General features: G+C 40.5%; 2 protein-coding genes across 3 annotated transcripts; one reads left to right on the top strand and one right to left on the bottom strand.

The window, feature by feature from the left end:
• The first annotated feature begins 64 nt into the window (after positions 1-64).
• On the top strand, positions 65-3998 carry LOC146377342 (E3 ubiquitin-protein ligase rnf146-like). Of its 2 annotated transcripts, none has more exons than XM_084943175.1 (3): positions 65-198; positions 853-911; positions 1274-3998. In XM_084943175.1, the coding sequence occupies exon 3, from the start codon at positions 1283-1285 to the stop codon at positions 2441-2443; it is 1161 nt and encodes a 386-aa protein (XP_084799301.1). In that variant the 5' UTR covers positions 65-198; positions 853-911; positions 1274-1282; the 3' UTR covers positions 2444-3998. The 2 variants fall into 2 exon arrangements, with proteins under 2 accessions (XP_084799301.1, XP_084799302.1); XM_084943176.1 differs by having other exon boundaries at positions 67-193.
• A 989-nt stretch (positions 3999-4987) lies between these two features.
• On the bottom strand, positions 4988-8664 carry echdc1 (enoyl CoA hydratase domain containing 1). The gene is made up of 7 exons (XM_084943180.1): positions 8594-8664; positions 7100-7171; positions 6382-6557; positions 6122-6264; positions 5964-6016; positions 5747-5827; positions 4988-5658 (listed from the first exon to the last, which is right to left on the bottom strand). The coding sequence occupies exons 2-7, from the start codon at positions 7162-7164 to the stop codon at positions 5241-5243; spliced, it is 936 nt and encodes a 311-aa protein (XP_084799306.1). The 5' UTR covers positions 7165-7171; positions 8594-8664; the 3' UTR covers positions 4988-5240.
• Positions 8665-13350: the final 4686 nt, after the last annotated feature.

Below are 13350 nucleotides of genomic sequence, written 5' to 3'. Positions count from 1 at the left end.
TTGTCATGCGTCGAAGATAATGGTCGCGCGGTTTTACGTCTGATTTGCGTCAGTTCGTACGGCTGCGTCGTCGTCTTTGTCTCAGCTTCTTTTTCGTAGGAAAACAAAGCCAATGAACAGCAGAAGTGGGCAAATTAGAATTGGACATTAGTACCATCAAAAGAATTGTAACGAAAACCAGCTCAACACAGCGGTACGGTACGTGTACGGTCGTTGCGGTGTTTGTGTCGTGAGAAAAACACGTCTTCTGACTCTTTATGTCGCCCCTGCTAAAATAAGCTAGCGCCATCAAATGAACGCCGTCTATTTGCTGGAGTCACAATGCTGCCGTCAGATTAGCCAGGGCTAGCTAACTACAACAGGTTTCATTGTTATGGAAGCTTTGTCAGTCGAGAAAAGCCTCTGTGTCGTTATTGTTCGACTCGTTTTACAAGTAAAACGGTACTGTTTGACCAGCTGCTGGGTAATCAGCCAGACAAGTTTTTCTATATACTATTAATAGTTATTGTGAGTATTATTGCCATCACATCGTTAGCTGTTAAATTTAATTAAATAATGTGCTTGTAACTAGCCCTGCTTTAACGATAGAAGGTTTAAGTCACAAAGCACAGTTCACTGATTGTTGTGAGGTAACTAAGCAGCCTTTTGTATCACACACAGTAACCTCTTAGGTTTCACTTATAACTAGTGAATTAATCCCAAGCTGTAAGTAATCGGTTTTAACGCCAGAGCTGAAGGGTTTGATTGGGAGGAAATGTGTGCATATAAGAAATGGCTTGTTATTGTACCGAACAGTTGTATGTATTTTAAGATGAAACACATTTTCGCTCACTTCTCTTTTCGTTTTGACAGTGGCAAGTTTCAAGGTCGAACAGCTCTCCTGATGATACATCAGCACTAAGCTCATTCCAGTAAGTCCAAAACTGGATAGTGTATTTGAATTTTGTGATGGTACCAGTGTACCTTTAGACAACATAAAAAGCTGGTTTTATTTAGCCTTTTATTTCTTTGTTAATTTGTGACAGTAACGTTGTGTTAAGTGTAGTCATGACAGCAATAAAAAAAATGATAGTAATCAGCTGCATAGTGTCCATTTCATTGAAAGATATATTAGTTTACCTAGACATGATAGCCACAGAATAATATCTCCAGTAATATTAATAATTTCACACAATATACATCTGTTTTGAAATTAACACTACTGATAAACAAATGGGTAGAACACATTCATTGTAACATTTTCCTTTATGATATTTCTTGTCTTTTTTTTCAGTACTTCCTCATGATGGCTAGTTGTGGAGAGGTAGACCACTCTGTTAGCTCACTCCCATCCAGCAAGAAAGGCAGCAACAGTGGTGGTGGAAGTGGGAACAGTGCAGAATCATCATGCTCTGGCTCCAGCAACTCATCCCCAGCCCTATCAGTTCCTGAGTGTGCCATCTGTCTGCAGAGCTGCGTCCACCCAGTCCAACTGCCATGCCATCACGTCTTCTGTTTCCTGTGTGTAAAGGGAGCATCTTGGCAGAGCAAACGATGCGCTCTCTGTAGACAAGAAGTACCTGATGACTTCCTGGAAAGGCCTACACTTCTCTCTCCAGAGGAGCTGAAAGCATCAGCAGGAGGTCGAGGTGGGGCAGCGAGTGATCACGCTTGGTATTATGAGGGGCGTAATGGTTGGTGGCAGTATGATGAGCGAACCAGCCGTGAGCTGGAGGACGCTTTCTCCAAGGGTAAGAAGACAGCCGAAATGCTCATTGCTGGTTTTTTGTATGTAGCTGACCTGGAGAACATGGTGCAGTATAGGCGCAATGAGCACGGTCGCAGACGTAAGATGAAAAGAGACGTTTTAGACATTCCCAAGAAGGGGGTGGCAGGACTGCGATTGGACACTGAGGGTGTTAGTGGGGCCGTGGGGGCTACAAGTAGAGAGAACTCTGCTGATGGGGCTGATACCACACTAACAAATATACAGCAACAGGTTACAGGTATCTCTTCTACTGTATCAGCCCCTTCAGCTCCTGCCAGACCTCCCACTTCCCTCGGTGGTCAGCCAGGCCCCAGTACTAGCCCCCCTCTGGAGGATGCTCTCTCCCAGCTGCAAATCAGCCCCAGGCCCACACCTTCTCATGAGCGGTCTGAGGCTGGGGAAGGAGAGGAAGATGAGGAGGAGGAGGCCTCACCTTCCAGGTCCTCTGACCCTCACACCTCTGTAGATGAGTCTGGCTCTGGAGATTGGAGTGATGATGAGGATGAGGAGGATGAAGAAGAGAACGGGGGAGATGGAGAGCGTGTGGAGCCGTGGGAGGGTAGGCCAAGGAGACAAAGACTGAATCCAGAGAACAGAGCCCCTCCTCGTTCAGAGTCTGCCTCCCCGTCTCCCTCATCCAGTAGCAGTGGAAGGTCCAGAATGCCTGATGGCCAGTGTACAGTGACTGAAGTGTGAAGCGATCATTAATATATTATCACCAAATGGCTGTGTTCCTCATTAATTTGTTCCTCGCTTTATGCTGTCGTTCACTTGGTCACAGATCAAATGGGGGTGGAATACTTTCTGCAGGAGAAATGATGCACTACACATCCAGTAATAAACAGAACCACGTTTTCCTCTATTTGTGTGCCCCATTCTGGGATCACAATGATCTGGAGGTATCTGCGTGATTCTAACAGTCTCATCACAAAAATACAGAGTCAGCAGAAGTTTGTTTTCATGTTCTGGAACTGAGTGTTCTCATTCTGAGAGAGAGAAGGTACAGCTTGGTAAACAGTCAGATGAATACACAGCGTTTTCTGTTCAGCACATCATTTGAGGGAGGTGCAACAGACTTGGCTGTAATCAGTCTGTGCACTACTGGCTGCAGGTGTATAAAGTTTGCTTTTTTCAAATTGCAGGCAAGTGGAAGTTAAAAGTGACTTCGGCCAAACCTACCTATTGTTTACATTTATTAGCTAACACCCAGAGGGGGGACAGAGTGTTAGCCCCAGTCAGATTTGTGACTTCCAGTGAAAGAAGGCATAATGGGATTTTGGAACGCAGCCATTATGAACGGCTGCATTCTGGTCATCTGCACTTAACTCTCTCAGCTAACATAGCACGCAGAAATGAGCTCATTAGAGCTCAAGTCATCTGCCTACTCGTGCAGAGAATTTAACCCTTAATACCTTATTCCTAGCCTCCACCTTACTTCAACAGTCTCCTTCACATTTAACTAATTATGAAGCATTTTCTTAAAGTTTTAAATTCAACTGAACTTTTTCAAAGTGTGTTTCATTTCAGAGCTAATTGTGGTTTGAAAAGAAAGAATTTAGTTTGTTCATGATGAAGAACGGAAACATTTTCAACACGATGCTCTTAAGCTGTATGGGATTGTAAATTTGACACTTAATGATTAGCAACCTAGAATATCTGGAAACCTGAGGTTATCTGGCTATATGCCAAGATTTCGTGTTTGATTTCGCCTGCAGTTTTATGACAACTAAGATGTTTTAATGAATGTGTAGAACTTTTCCCAGCTTTGAAGAATTGGCATTTTACTGTGGAGTAGCAGCATTGTGCCTTTAAAGCTGCTGATGCCTCTGAAGCTTCCATGTTAGTGTCCCAGATTAAAGTATTCTCAATAAAGTGTATTCTAATCTGTGCGTGTTTGAAGAGAGAGTTACTTAAACACTACTGGTTGGCAGGATGTGGAGAATTGATGTTTTCAGTTTGAGTAAATGTTTTAATTTTGTGTTTGTGCATTTCTTATGGTTGTAAACCCTCTTATATATTATGTCTGGGGGAGTAAGAGAACAAATCTATACCATTGCTATTGGTCATCCTGCAGAAGTTTCAAGTTGCATTGGTTTTCTATTTCTTACATGCCTCGGTCATCGGCTCAGTTTTAAACTTTCCATTTGGAAGAATAAATCATTGTGTAACCTTTTTTTTTTTTGCTTAGTAACCTTTTTGTTTGTTTTATGGTTCGTAATTTAAGAATAAAGTGTCATTTCAACATCCAGAAGTTATTTCTCTCTGTTTGGAGACTGTATTTTGTTGTTTTGGCATCTCTGTGACAGTGCATAGTCTGGGAAAATATTTCCATCCTAATTTTAAAAGTAGCGCAATCAATTGGGACACTTTAAGTAACATTTCATCCACCTTTTCTCTACACCAAGTATTTGGCTTCCCTTCACTCGCATCCGTGGTGTTTGGTATTCTGACCACAGCAGACAGTAACACTCCAGCTGGTTGTCTTGCCAGGAAACATGACCTTTGGAAGGGGAACAGGGGATACAAGCTCAGCAAGCTCCAGGGACCTGTCCTTTTCCATTGCAGTCCTTGAACATTTGTACATTTTACAGAACCTTATTTGCTCTGCAGGTTACTGAAAAATGAACAACACACTGAGGGGGAGGGGAGGGGGGCAGCTATAACTTATGATATTTACTATGTATGGCTGAAATGCTTAATTGGCCCAGCGTTTCAGAATTTTGAATGTTCCTAATGCAGAAGATGAGAGCTACTGAGCAAAGCAGCGATACCCACTCGGAAAACATTCCTACAGCCAAGGTTTTCCTAATAGGCCACAGCAACATGGACACTGAGGAAATCTAAAGGATCAGCTGATATAAACTACACAAGAGGGTAGATGACTGCAGTGTTTCTCTGTCCTACAGAAAGATGAGTCTTTCTCATGCTGATTATGCCTCAATGTCTTGTCTGCTTCAGTGTTAATCAGCCTGGAGTGATCTAATCATTTCCATAATTGCATAGTCAGAGGAGCTGGAGGATACAGACTGTTTATCTGCTGAATTGGCACTGAAAGGGTTTAGAAAACTAAATCCCTAACACAACAGGATCATACAGCATGTTCGCTGTTACTATCAAGGACATCAGTGTAAACAAATCACAATAATTTCAGTCTCCACAGTGGGAATGATACTACATTTCTTATGACTTGACAGTGCACAACAGATGCTGTATTTTTAGCAAAGGGGCAGATGCATAATCCATATTTGTATTTCTTTACTTTACCTGGAAGTTCTGTATACAACATTAAAAAAGGAAGCTTCAGTGGGTGTTTTTGCTTCTTAACATCTAAACTTGTAGGCATAAAGTCACAGAGATGCAACAAGAATCAACCACAGCACTGTGCAATGACTCATCTCTCACTATCACTGCATTTGAACAGATGCACCTAGTAAAAGTCCTCAATCAAAACAAATATATAACTTCAGTCCCCTAAAATTAGTTTCCACAAAAGTCATTTGTGTTTGGACTTGCTCGCCAGGGCCTCCAGGTTAGCCGGAGCGCCCCACACCGTCCCAAATATGTCCTTCTCAGTCCTCAGAGCTTCAGACAAAGGAAGCTCTCTGCCTGACAGCACCACCTTCTTCACAGCTTGGATCACTGGGGCAGGTCCCTTTGTGTAGCGACTGAGCCAGTTTTCAGCCTGCTGCAGGAGAGGGGCAGCACCTTCTGCTTTCTGATGGCCTTCCAGGACTCCATCCACCAGTCCAATGTTTACGCCAAGCTCGGGATCCACTTTTACAGACCCGCCAAGCAACTTCAGTGCGTTCTGGCTTCCAACCAAGTGGACAAGTCGGGCAGCACCGCCCCAGCCTGGGACCAGACCCATGTGTTTATGGACAAACTGGATCACGCTGCCTGCTGCCATTAATCTGCAAGAAAGGAATAACATACGCATGCTAGATTATTAGCTTTTGGATAAAATGCTGTTATGTAACAGAAACTTCTCAGGAGCGTTACCTGAAATCGCAGGCAGTCGTGAGTTCTGCGCCGCCTCCCAATGCTCTCCCTTCCACCAGAGCAACAGAGATCAGGGGGAGCCTACACTAAGAAAATGCTCCTGTAAGCATACTGTGGTGCACATTATATAAAAACTAAACGAAGACCCCTTTAAGCGCATAAAGGTTACGGTTGTAGTTTGCAAAAAAGCACTAGAGAGGAAAACTAGAGTCCTTACCTGAGCAGCCTCGTAAGAGCATTCTGCATGAACATACACATCTTCATCCCATCCTATGAGACAAGAAAAGCATCATTTAGGAATCTTCAGTAAGAGGGATGCAGGCAGTCACACCAAGATAGACATGAATGCAGTAAAGAATTTGTCCCCTTTGTTACCTGTTGGTTAGATATTGCTCGGACAGCGTTAAGGTCAGACCCAGAGCAGAACGTTTCAGCCGCACCCTGAACTATGAGGCCTTTGCCCTCTGGCCAGTTCTCCAGCTGGCTCACCCTTTCCTCCAGATCTATCATCATACTGCCTGCCAGCAGGGCAAAAAATAATCAAAGCAATAAACCAAAGTGCAATTTCACTTACAAATATTTATGGGAGGCTAATTTTTATCTGTCAGTCTGCGTCAAATGTAAAGTAACCTTACCAGAGAAAGCATTCATGCGAGATGGGTTGTTGATGGTCAGCACCGCAATGCCAGAGTCCTGTTTCAGCAGATCAATGGAGCCTCCATGAAAGGCCTGAAGCTTCTCTTTGATCTCATCCTGGTTGAAGCCGTGGATGCTGGAGTAAACACAGCCACTCCTCTGTCTCTGCGGCAGCCTTGGAGAAACACTCATGGATGAATAAATGCCTTTTTGTCTTTAAACTCCATTCTTATTTATATGTGCGTTAAAGTTAAATGACATGTTAGTCATGTTAAATGTACAAACCAATGGCATCAGAGTCATTCAAGTGTCTACACATGAAAGATCTCAGACTTTCTAATAATTTTAAACACAGTTACAGAATGTCTGCATACTATCAGTGCTTTTTTAAATCACATCCTAGTAAGTGTAAGGTGCAAGGCTAGTGTAAGCTGCATGCTTACACTCACAAACAGAGGAAGAAGGAATGGTTTAAAAAAACAACAACAACAACTACAACCTCTGTTTAAATCAGCATGGAGGATCTATGTTACTAAGTGATGCAAATAAATGGTAAATATATAATCCAGTTTAGCTGAAATTGTGATGTTAGGATCAACATGAAATTCATCATTTTTAATACGTGAACACGTAAAATGGATTTAACTTGGCATGGTTGACATTCTTTATTTGCTGTTGCCATTATGGCGATGAGCAATGATGTCTAGTCTCCATCACCTGGCCCAGGTTCTGCAGTGACTGCTGCACCTCAGGACCTGTTGCCTCAGTGCACAGAGGACCATCCTGCTGCTGCGTGATGGCAGAGAAACACAGAGAGAAAATATTTGCATTTAGCTAGATTCAGTGAAATTGCCTCAGACTTGTGGCCAAACAATACGACACACCGTTAGGTACAATACTGATGGTATCATGATAAAATGATACTAGGATACTTTGCAAGATGATAATAAGCAACACATCACATTATCTGTGTGAGTGAAAGTGACTAAAAAGAGCCCTAAGGATTCACATAATAGGAGTTATATATTTATTCACCTTATTATGGCATCAATGCATATTATCAGTATTTAATATGATAATATGCTTGATTTAATGATATGCTTTAATAATGTGTCTTCTTCACTTGCGGCTGGTTAACTGTAGTTCACTTTAATGCCACCATGAAGGATCATGAAGTAGAGACCTCTGTTAATTAAACTGGATAGAGTGCCATATTTTATTATCAATACCTTGCCTCTCCCCTAACTTAGACAGATCACTTTATATAGAATCATAGTGGGAATATGTAATGGACACTTTGAGGTAACCTTTGCTAAGATAATCTGCTGACTGATTAAAACAATAGCAATCTTTTTAACCATACTGTGCATGTTCATTCCCTTCACACAAATTGACTTTCTGGCTCTTCAAAGCAGGACTGTGTCAAAAATGATAGAAGACAAGGGCTTTGATGTATTCTTTCACAAGTCCTCAACTTGTTGGACAAGGACACAGTTTTTGCAGTTTTGCCTCTGTCAGGTTTAATGTAAACAATCACTGTGACTGAAATTCAGACTTTGAGCTTTCAGTTAATGCATTTCACAAATATTTTTCATAAACTGAAAATAGGTAAATGTGTATGTGTATAAATTGCTGTCATTCTTAAAGAGTTTATTCAAAATATTTGCAAAAGTCTTTGAATTAAAGCTAAAAATCTGCTTTTTAATAACATGTTGATTGCTTGATTTAAAACCCACTGTGTTTGTGTACAGAGACAAACCCACATAAACTGTCTTTCCACAACATATTGTGAATAAAACAGGAACATTAAAATGTATTGTAGCATTATTATTTTTTTAGCATTAAGATGAAATGGGCAAAAACAACCGGAGCTTTTGACATCTGTAACATATGTCTGTAGTATTACCCAGCCCGGCATACATTACATTTAGGAAAACACCTCTGAAACTACTGCAGTACGATACAAGAGTATCAACACAAAGAGTTAGTAAACAACTTATCAATAAAATTCCCAGACGAAGAATCAAACTTTGAAATCATTTTATACGGTTCTGTTTAGAGGTGAAGCATTTCACAGCTGGCAAATGAAATACACTGGGTTAGGAGTCCTTTTCTAGCTTTAATAACGAATGAAATATGTTTCGTAAAATTCGTTTATAAAATTTTAACATGTCGCTATTTCCATTATAAAACACTTAACGCGAAACCAACCTTGCTTTATGACAGTCCGGTGGTGTCACTTTGAAATCTGCCCCCCTAGAAACTAGAACTCAGGAAACAAGTATGATAGCCAACGTGTGACTGTAGGTGTTTAAGTCCTCCACCAGGGGGCGGAGTAATACTCATGTTCCTTTCCTGCACTTTTGTTCATTTTTAAATAAAATAAATATATAAACAGATTTTATATTTTTTTAAAGAAACAATATATATATAATGCTGGTGCATAGACTGAACAATATTTAAAAAAATTATAATTTATTGTTGAACTATAATGTTATCCATCATAGGCCTATGGACTGCACAGAGAGACCTGCTCTTTATCACATGTCTGTAAACACTGCACACTGAGACTCTGGCTTTTGCAGACATGCCCTTATTCAGTAGCACTGACACCAGCCCTTCAAAAAGCACCCAGGACTCATATTTCCATGTCGGCACAGGCATTTGGCATTCATAATAACATGACCTATTGTAAAGTTGTCACTATTGTACAGTGGGTTTTCATGGTAAAACCCTATTATAACCTGTGATGATTTATAGTATAAAACATCTTTACTTGACACCAGTGAGCAGGTCATGGCAGTGGATTCTTTCTAATCTAGCACTATGTCAACATTTTGTCAAACAACCAAAACTGTATACACAAAGTAGGCATTGCAAAACATATGAAATAGGTGGCTGGAATAAGATCAAGATGAGGGTTAAGATTCCGCTCAGTTTCTCCTGAGCAGCAATACTATAATGGCAAAGGGGTCGATTTATTCGCATATATTTACATATTTATTTGGTTTTGAATGTATTTTGGTTCCCAGTGAATTTATGATATGTGCTTTGTCTAAGGAACTATTTGCTTCACAAAAAACATAAAACCTTTGTGAGTGATAGACAAAAATGTGTCTGAGATCACAGTACTGTCCAAGGATTACCTTTAAATACATCTTTAAGACAATTCATTACATTTATTTTCACAGCAACAGTCACAGCAACAATGAAAAAACTGAGGTTTGTAAAGATTTGCACAGTCTTATCATCATTTGAAGGAGAAAGGAGAGAAGGTTGAGTAAGAGTTAGAAATCATGGGCTTGCAGAGAGTGAATAATCATAAATAAATAAGAATGAGAGGATAATTTATTGTAAATAGCAAGAGTTGGTGAAGGAAAAGGTGGAAAATATGTGCCAATAACAGAAGGAGGCTGAGACACTTCCTGCCCTGTGGTCTGGCATGTGGTTAGTGGACACATAAATCCTTCCCTTCAATCCACACATCCTCTACCGCTATTCACAGCCCATAGCATCTCTGTGGAAAGAGCAGAGGAACCAAAAATACCCCCCTCATTTCGTTCGGATTACTGAGGATTCCTTTTCACTTGACACAAAACGGTTATCTGAGAAGAACTTGTCAAAATATTGTTGCGTTCACATGCCTAGAACCACAGCTGATCAGATAGCAGTGGCCTTATTTAAAACTGTCATCGCATACTGTTTTACAGGACCGTTCAAAGGAAAATATTTTGCACATACAAGCGCCAGCTGTCTGGATCAAAGTGTAATTTTCCCTAAATGGTTTATTGTAGCCAGACACAGTCATAGTGCAAACGTAAAAAGGTCATCAACAAGGATACACTGCACTGTAACCAAGGCAGCAATAGAGTCAACTCTGTTTAAAAGTCCACCCCTCTCCAGTCTATTTAAAAGTGGGGAAGGAATTCAAATGTTGGTGGGACTCTTCCCAGGAAGGCATTCCAGACACGTTGACTCCCTTTCTTGCTCTGCATAGTGCATTAAGCTTGGTCAGCTAACCTGCAACCTGTCCATAAATATCACTGTGTGAAGTGCAGAACCTAAAGGACATCGTGGCTTTGTGCAGTTTGCATATGCATTGGTCTCTCTGTAGTGTGTGATAAACAAGCAGCCTGGTGTGGTATCTTCCATCTTTCAAATTGTGCTCATCTTCTTTCAGTCACTGTCTGCTCAGCCCTTTTAGCCTGTTTTATTATCCATCTGGATATCAGTGATGCAGCCACGGACTGATAATGGAAGGCTGTCTGAAATTACAGCCTCGCTAATGGGAGAAAGGCAGGGATACATTTCTCACATCTGCCTATATGCATGCACAAATGCTGTTGCATGCCCTGTATGTCTGTGTGTGTTTCAGTGTGTGGCCGTGTGTTTACTGTATGTGGCCTTCAAACTGATGCATCAGTGTACTGATCAATATGCAGCTGTCTGGGGCTCCACAGGAAGTCGGGGAATGTGCCGCAGTCAGCATGGCTCTATACCAACACATCAAGATAAGGAAACACACACACAGGCACACATTCACACACACATACACACTCAGAGGACATTACCTTGATTTAAGTACAATTCCTGGAAATCTGACCGACAATATCCTTAAAATATGTGTTTGTTTTTTGTCCACATATAGAGCACAATCCCCTTTAATAGGGGGTCCAATAGGCTGAGCAACATCTCAGCTACACTCAGAGATGAGATAAGAGCCTGTAAGGGTCTATTTCAGAGCACAAAGAATGGCAGGTTTGCAGGTGCCAGAGGTTCTCTGGGGCCCAGAGGTTTCCTGTGAGGAGTGCTTAGAGGTCTGTGGGGGTGGACGGCAGAGCGCCAGGAGACTCTGGTAAGGCTGTGGATACATTTCAGTGGAGGCAGCAACAGGGACGTGACCATTCAAGATGCAACTGAAACACTGGCAGACAAAAAGACACCTATTGTAATGTGTACCATGCATTTGAAACAACACATTATGAACCAATTTTTATGCAGACTACATTCTTTACAACTCACAAATTTCTCAATTAAGAAATCCTAAGTTATTTTTTTCGGACATGCTTAATGTTCACAGTGTTCAATATGTGGCTGAAGTGTAGGCTTTCATCTTTATTTCAATGAGTTTTACAAAAATCTTGTAAAATTTTGGACAAACAACCTTTTTACTACTTGGATGAAAAAACTTTGCAGGCAAGGTGTGCCTGACGTCTAGAACAAATGCTGCATTTTCTCTCTCGAGTTGCTCTGCTAGCTCTTTACTGCAGCCACCTTCAGTTTCTGCTTGTTTGTGGTGCATCTGTCTGCATTCAGTTTTGTAATTAATAATGGAAAAGCATGTGCTGTTGGGTTGATATCAGATTGACTTGGCCACTGAAGAATATCCAATTTCTTTGCCTTGAGAAAACCTTGGGTTGCTTTAAAGTATGCTTTGATTTTCCATTTACTAACTGAAGCTCTATCTGATTTTTGCAGCATTGGGCTGAATCTGAGCACAGCGTATTACCATGTACACTTCACAATTCATCTTGCTACTTCTATCAGCAGTCAGAAGTAGTTTAACCTTGCTGTCTTATTTAACTGCAGTGGGTTTTCTGGGAGATAAGCACGCTGGTTTTAGGGTGGATTACTCTACAATTAATCGTTTTACACGATGTAATTGATTTATATTTGTACTATAAGAAACAACTGTATTTTGCTTTTAAATAGATAAAAGCAACCTTTGGATTTAGTGGAAAGAAGTCTATTATGGTTTAAGTTAAGTGGGTCATTTGCTGATAGATACTTATTTGGTTTCTTCTTTTGATGATGTGTATTGAATGATCATGTGCCTTGTTTATTTGTGTGTATATTTTCTCTTTTACCAGAGAAGGGGGTTCAATGAGAATGGTACGGAAGAGGATTAGGACCACCAAAAAAAAAGAGCTGACTTTACTCTCAGAACCGTAATCTCAGAATTCTGAGATTAAAGTCAGAATTCTGAGGAAAAAAAGTCAGAATTCTTTTTTCTCAGAATTCTGACTTTAAGGTCAGAACCGTAATCTCAGAATTCTGACTTTAATCACAGAATTCTGAGAAAAGAAAAGTCAGAATTCTGAGGGAAAAAAAGAATTCTGAGAAAAAAAATCTGAATTCTGTGATCAAAGTCGGAATTCTGATATTAAAGTCAGAATTCTGAGAAAAAGAATTGTGAGGAAAAAAATCAGAATTCTGTGATTAAAGTCAGAATTCTGAGAAAAAAGTTGGAATTCTGACTTTACTCTCAGAATTCTGACTTTCATCAATCATCAATAAACGCTTGTGACCTGGTTCCACTGGCTGCTATACCCATACAGAATAATGTTGCCTCCAGCAGGCTAAGTCTAATTGAGTGAAATCACTGGTTTGCACCTTGTTGTCAACAATTTACAAGAGGATGTCTCTTTCTTGTAGACTTTGGCAGTGATGCACCTGCCTCCTCAAGACTTGGTTAGATGCTGTAAAGTTGTTTTTCTTATCCACTGAAATAACACTTTCTTTATGCACTTTAGTATTCTTCTTTGGTCTTCCAGGCCTCTTGCTGAGCTGGTCATTGCATTCCTTCTTTTTAACGATGCACCAAATTGTTGAGTTTCTGCTATCTCTCTCATAGGTTTATTTGGCGTTTTCAGCCTAATTATAAACCTCTCACTCGCAGGTAGATCTCTTTAGGTCTCATATTTAAAATTAAGTTAAAAGGTATAAACTACACTCATGTGACTTAACCTCAGATATTATGTCTACTTCATTTGTCAGTAAAAAACAAACAAACAAGGAAGCAGGCCTCACCTGGCCGTGAAACTGCTGGTCAGTATTAAAATTCTGATATTTATCTTTCTGATCTTTCACTAATGACATTATAAATAAAGGCTTGCTAAAGACAATTTTCCATTAACTATTACAAGAATAACCAGTAGTCTCTTATAGCTCATGTGTCAACACTTGGT

Source organism: Perissodus microlepis, chromosome 11 (assembly GCF_051167445.1).
Source record: "Perissodus microlepis isolate ML-2025 ecotype Zambia chromosome 11, ASM5116744v1, whole genome shotgun sequence".
In the NCBI taxonomy this organism is placed as follows: Eukaryota; Metazoa; Chordata; class Actinopteri; order Cichliformes; family Cichlidae; genus Perissodus; species Perissodus microlepis.
The sequence above is the reverse complement of the archived record's forward strand: the minus strand, read 5'-3'. Positions and strand labels throughout refer to the sequence as shown.

Bases quoted from the DNA above. Each gene is read 5' to 3' on its own strand.
- LOC146377342 (XM_084943175.1), top strand. From the start codon at position 1,283: ATGATGGCTAGTTGTGGAGAGGTAGACCACTCTGTTAGCTCACTCCCA.
- echdc1 (XM_084943180.1), bottom strand. From the start codon at position 7,164: ATGGTCCTCTGTGCACTGAGGCAACAGGTCCTGAGGTGCAGCAGTCAC. The intron at 6,017-6,121 runs GTAACAAAGGGG...CTTGTCTCATAG, and splicing joins GAGCAATATCTAACCAACAG to GATGGGATGAAGATGTGTAT. The intron at 5,828-5,963 runs GTAAGGACTCTA...TTCTTAGTGTAG, and splicing joins GCTCTTACGAGGCTGCTCAG to GCTCCCCCTGATCTCTGTTG.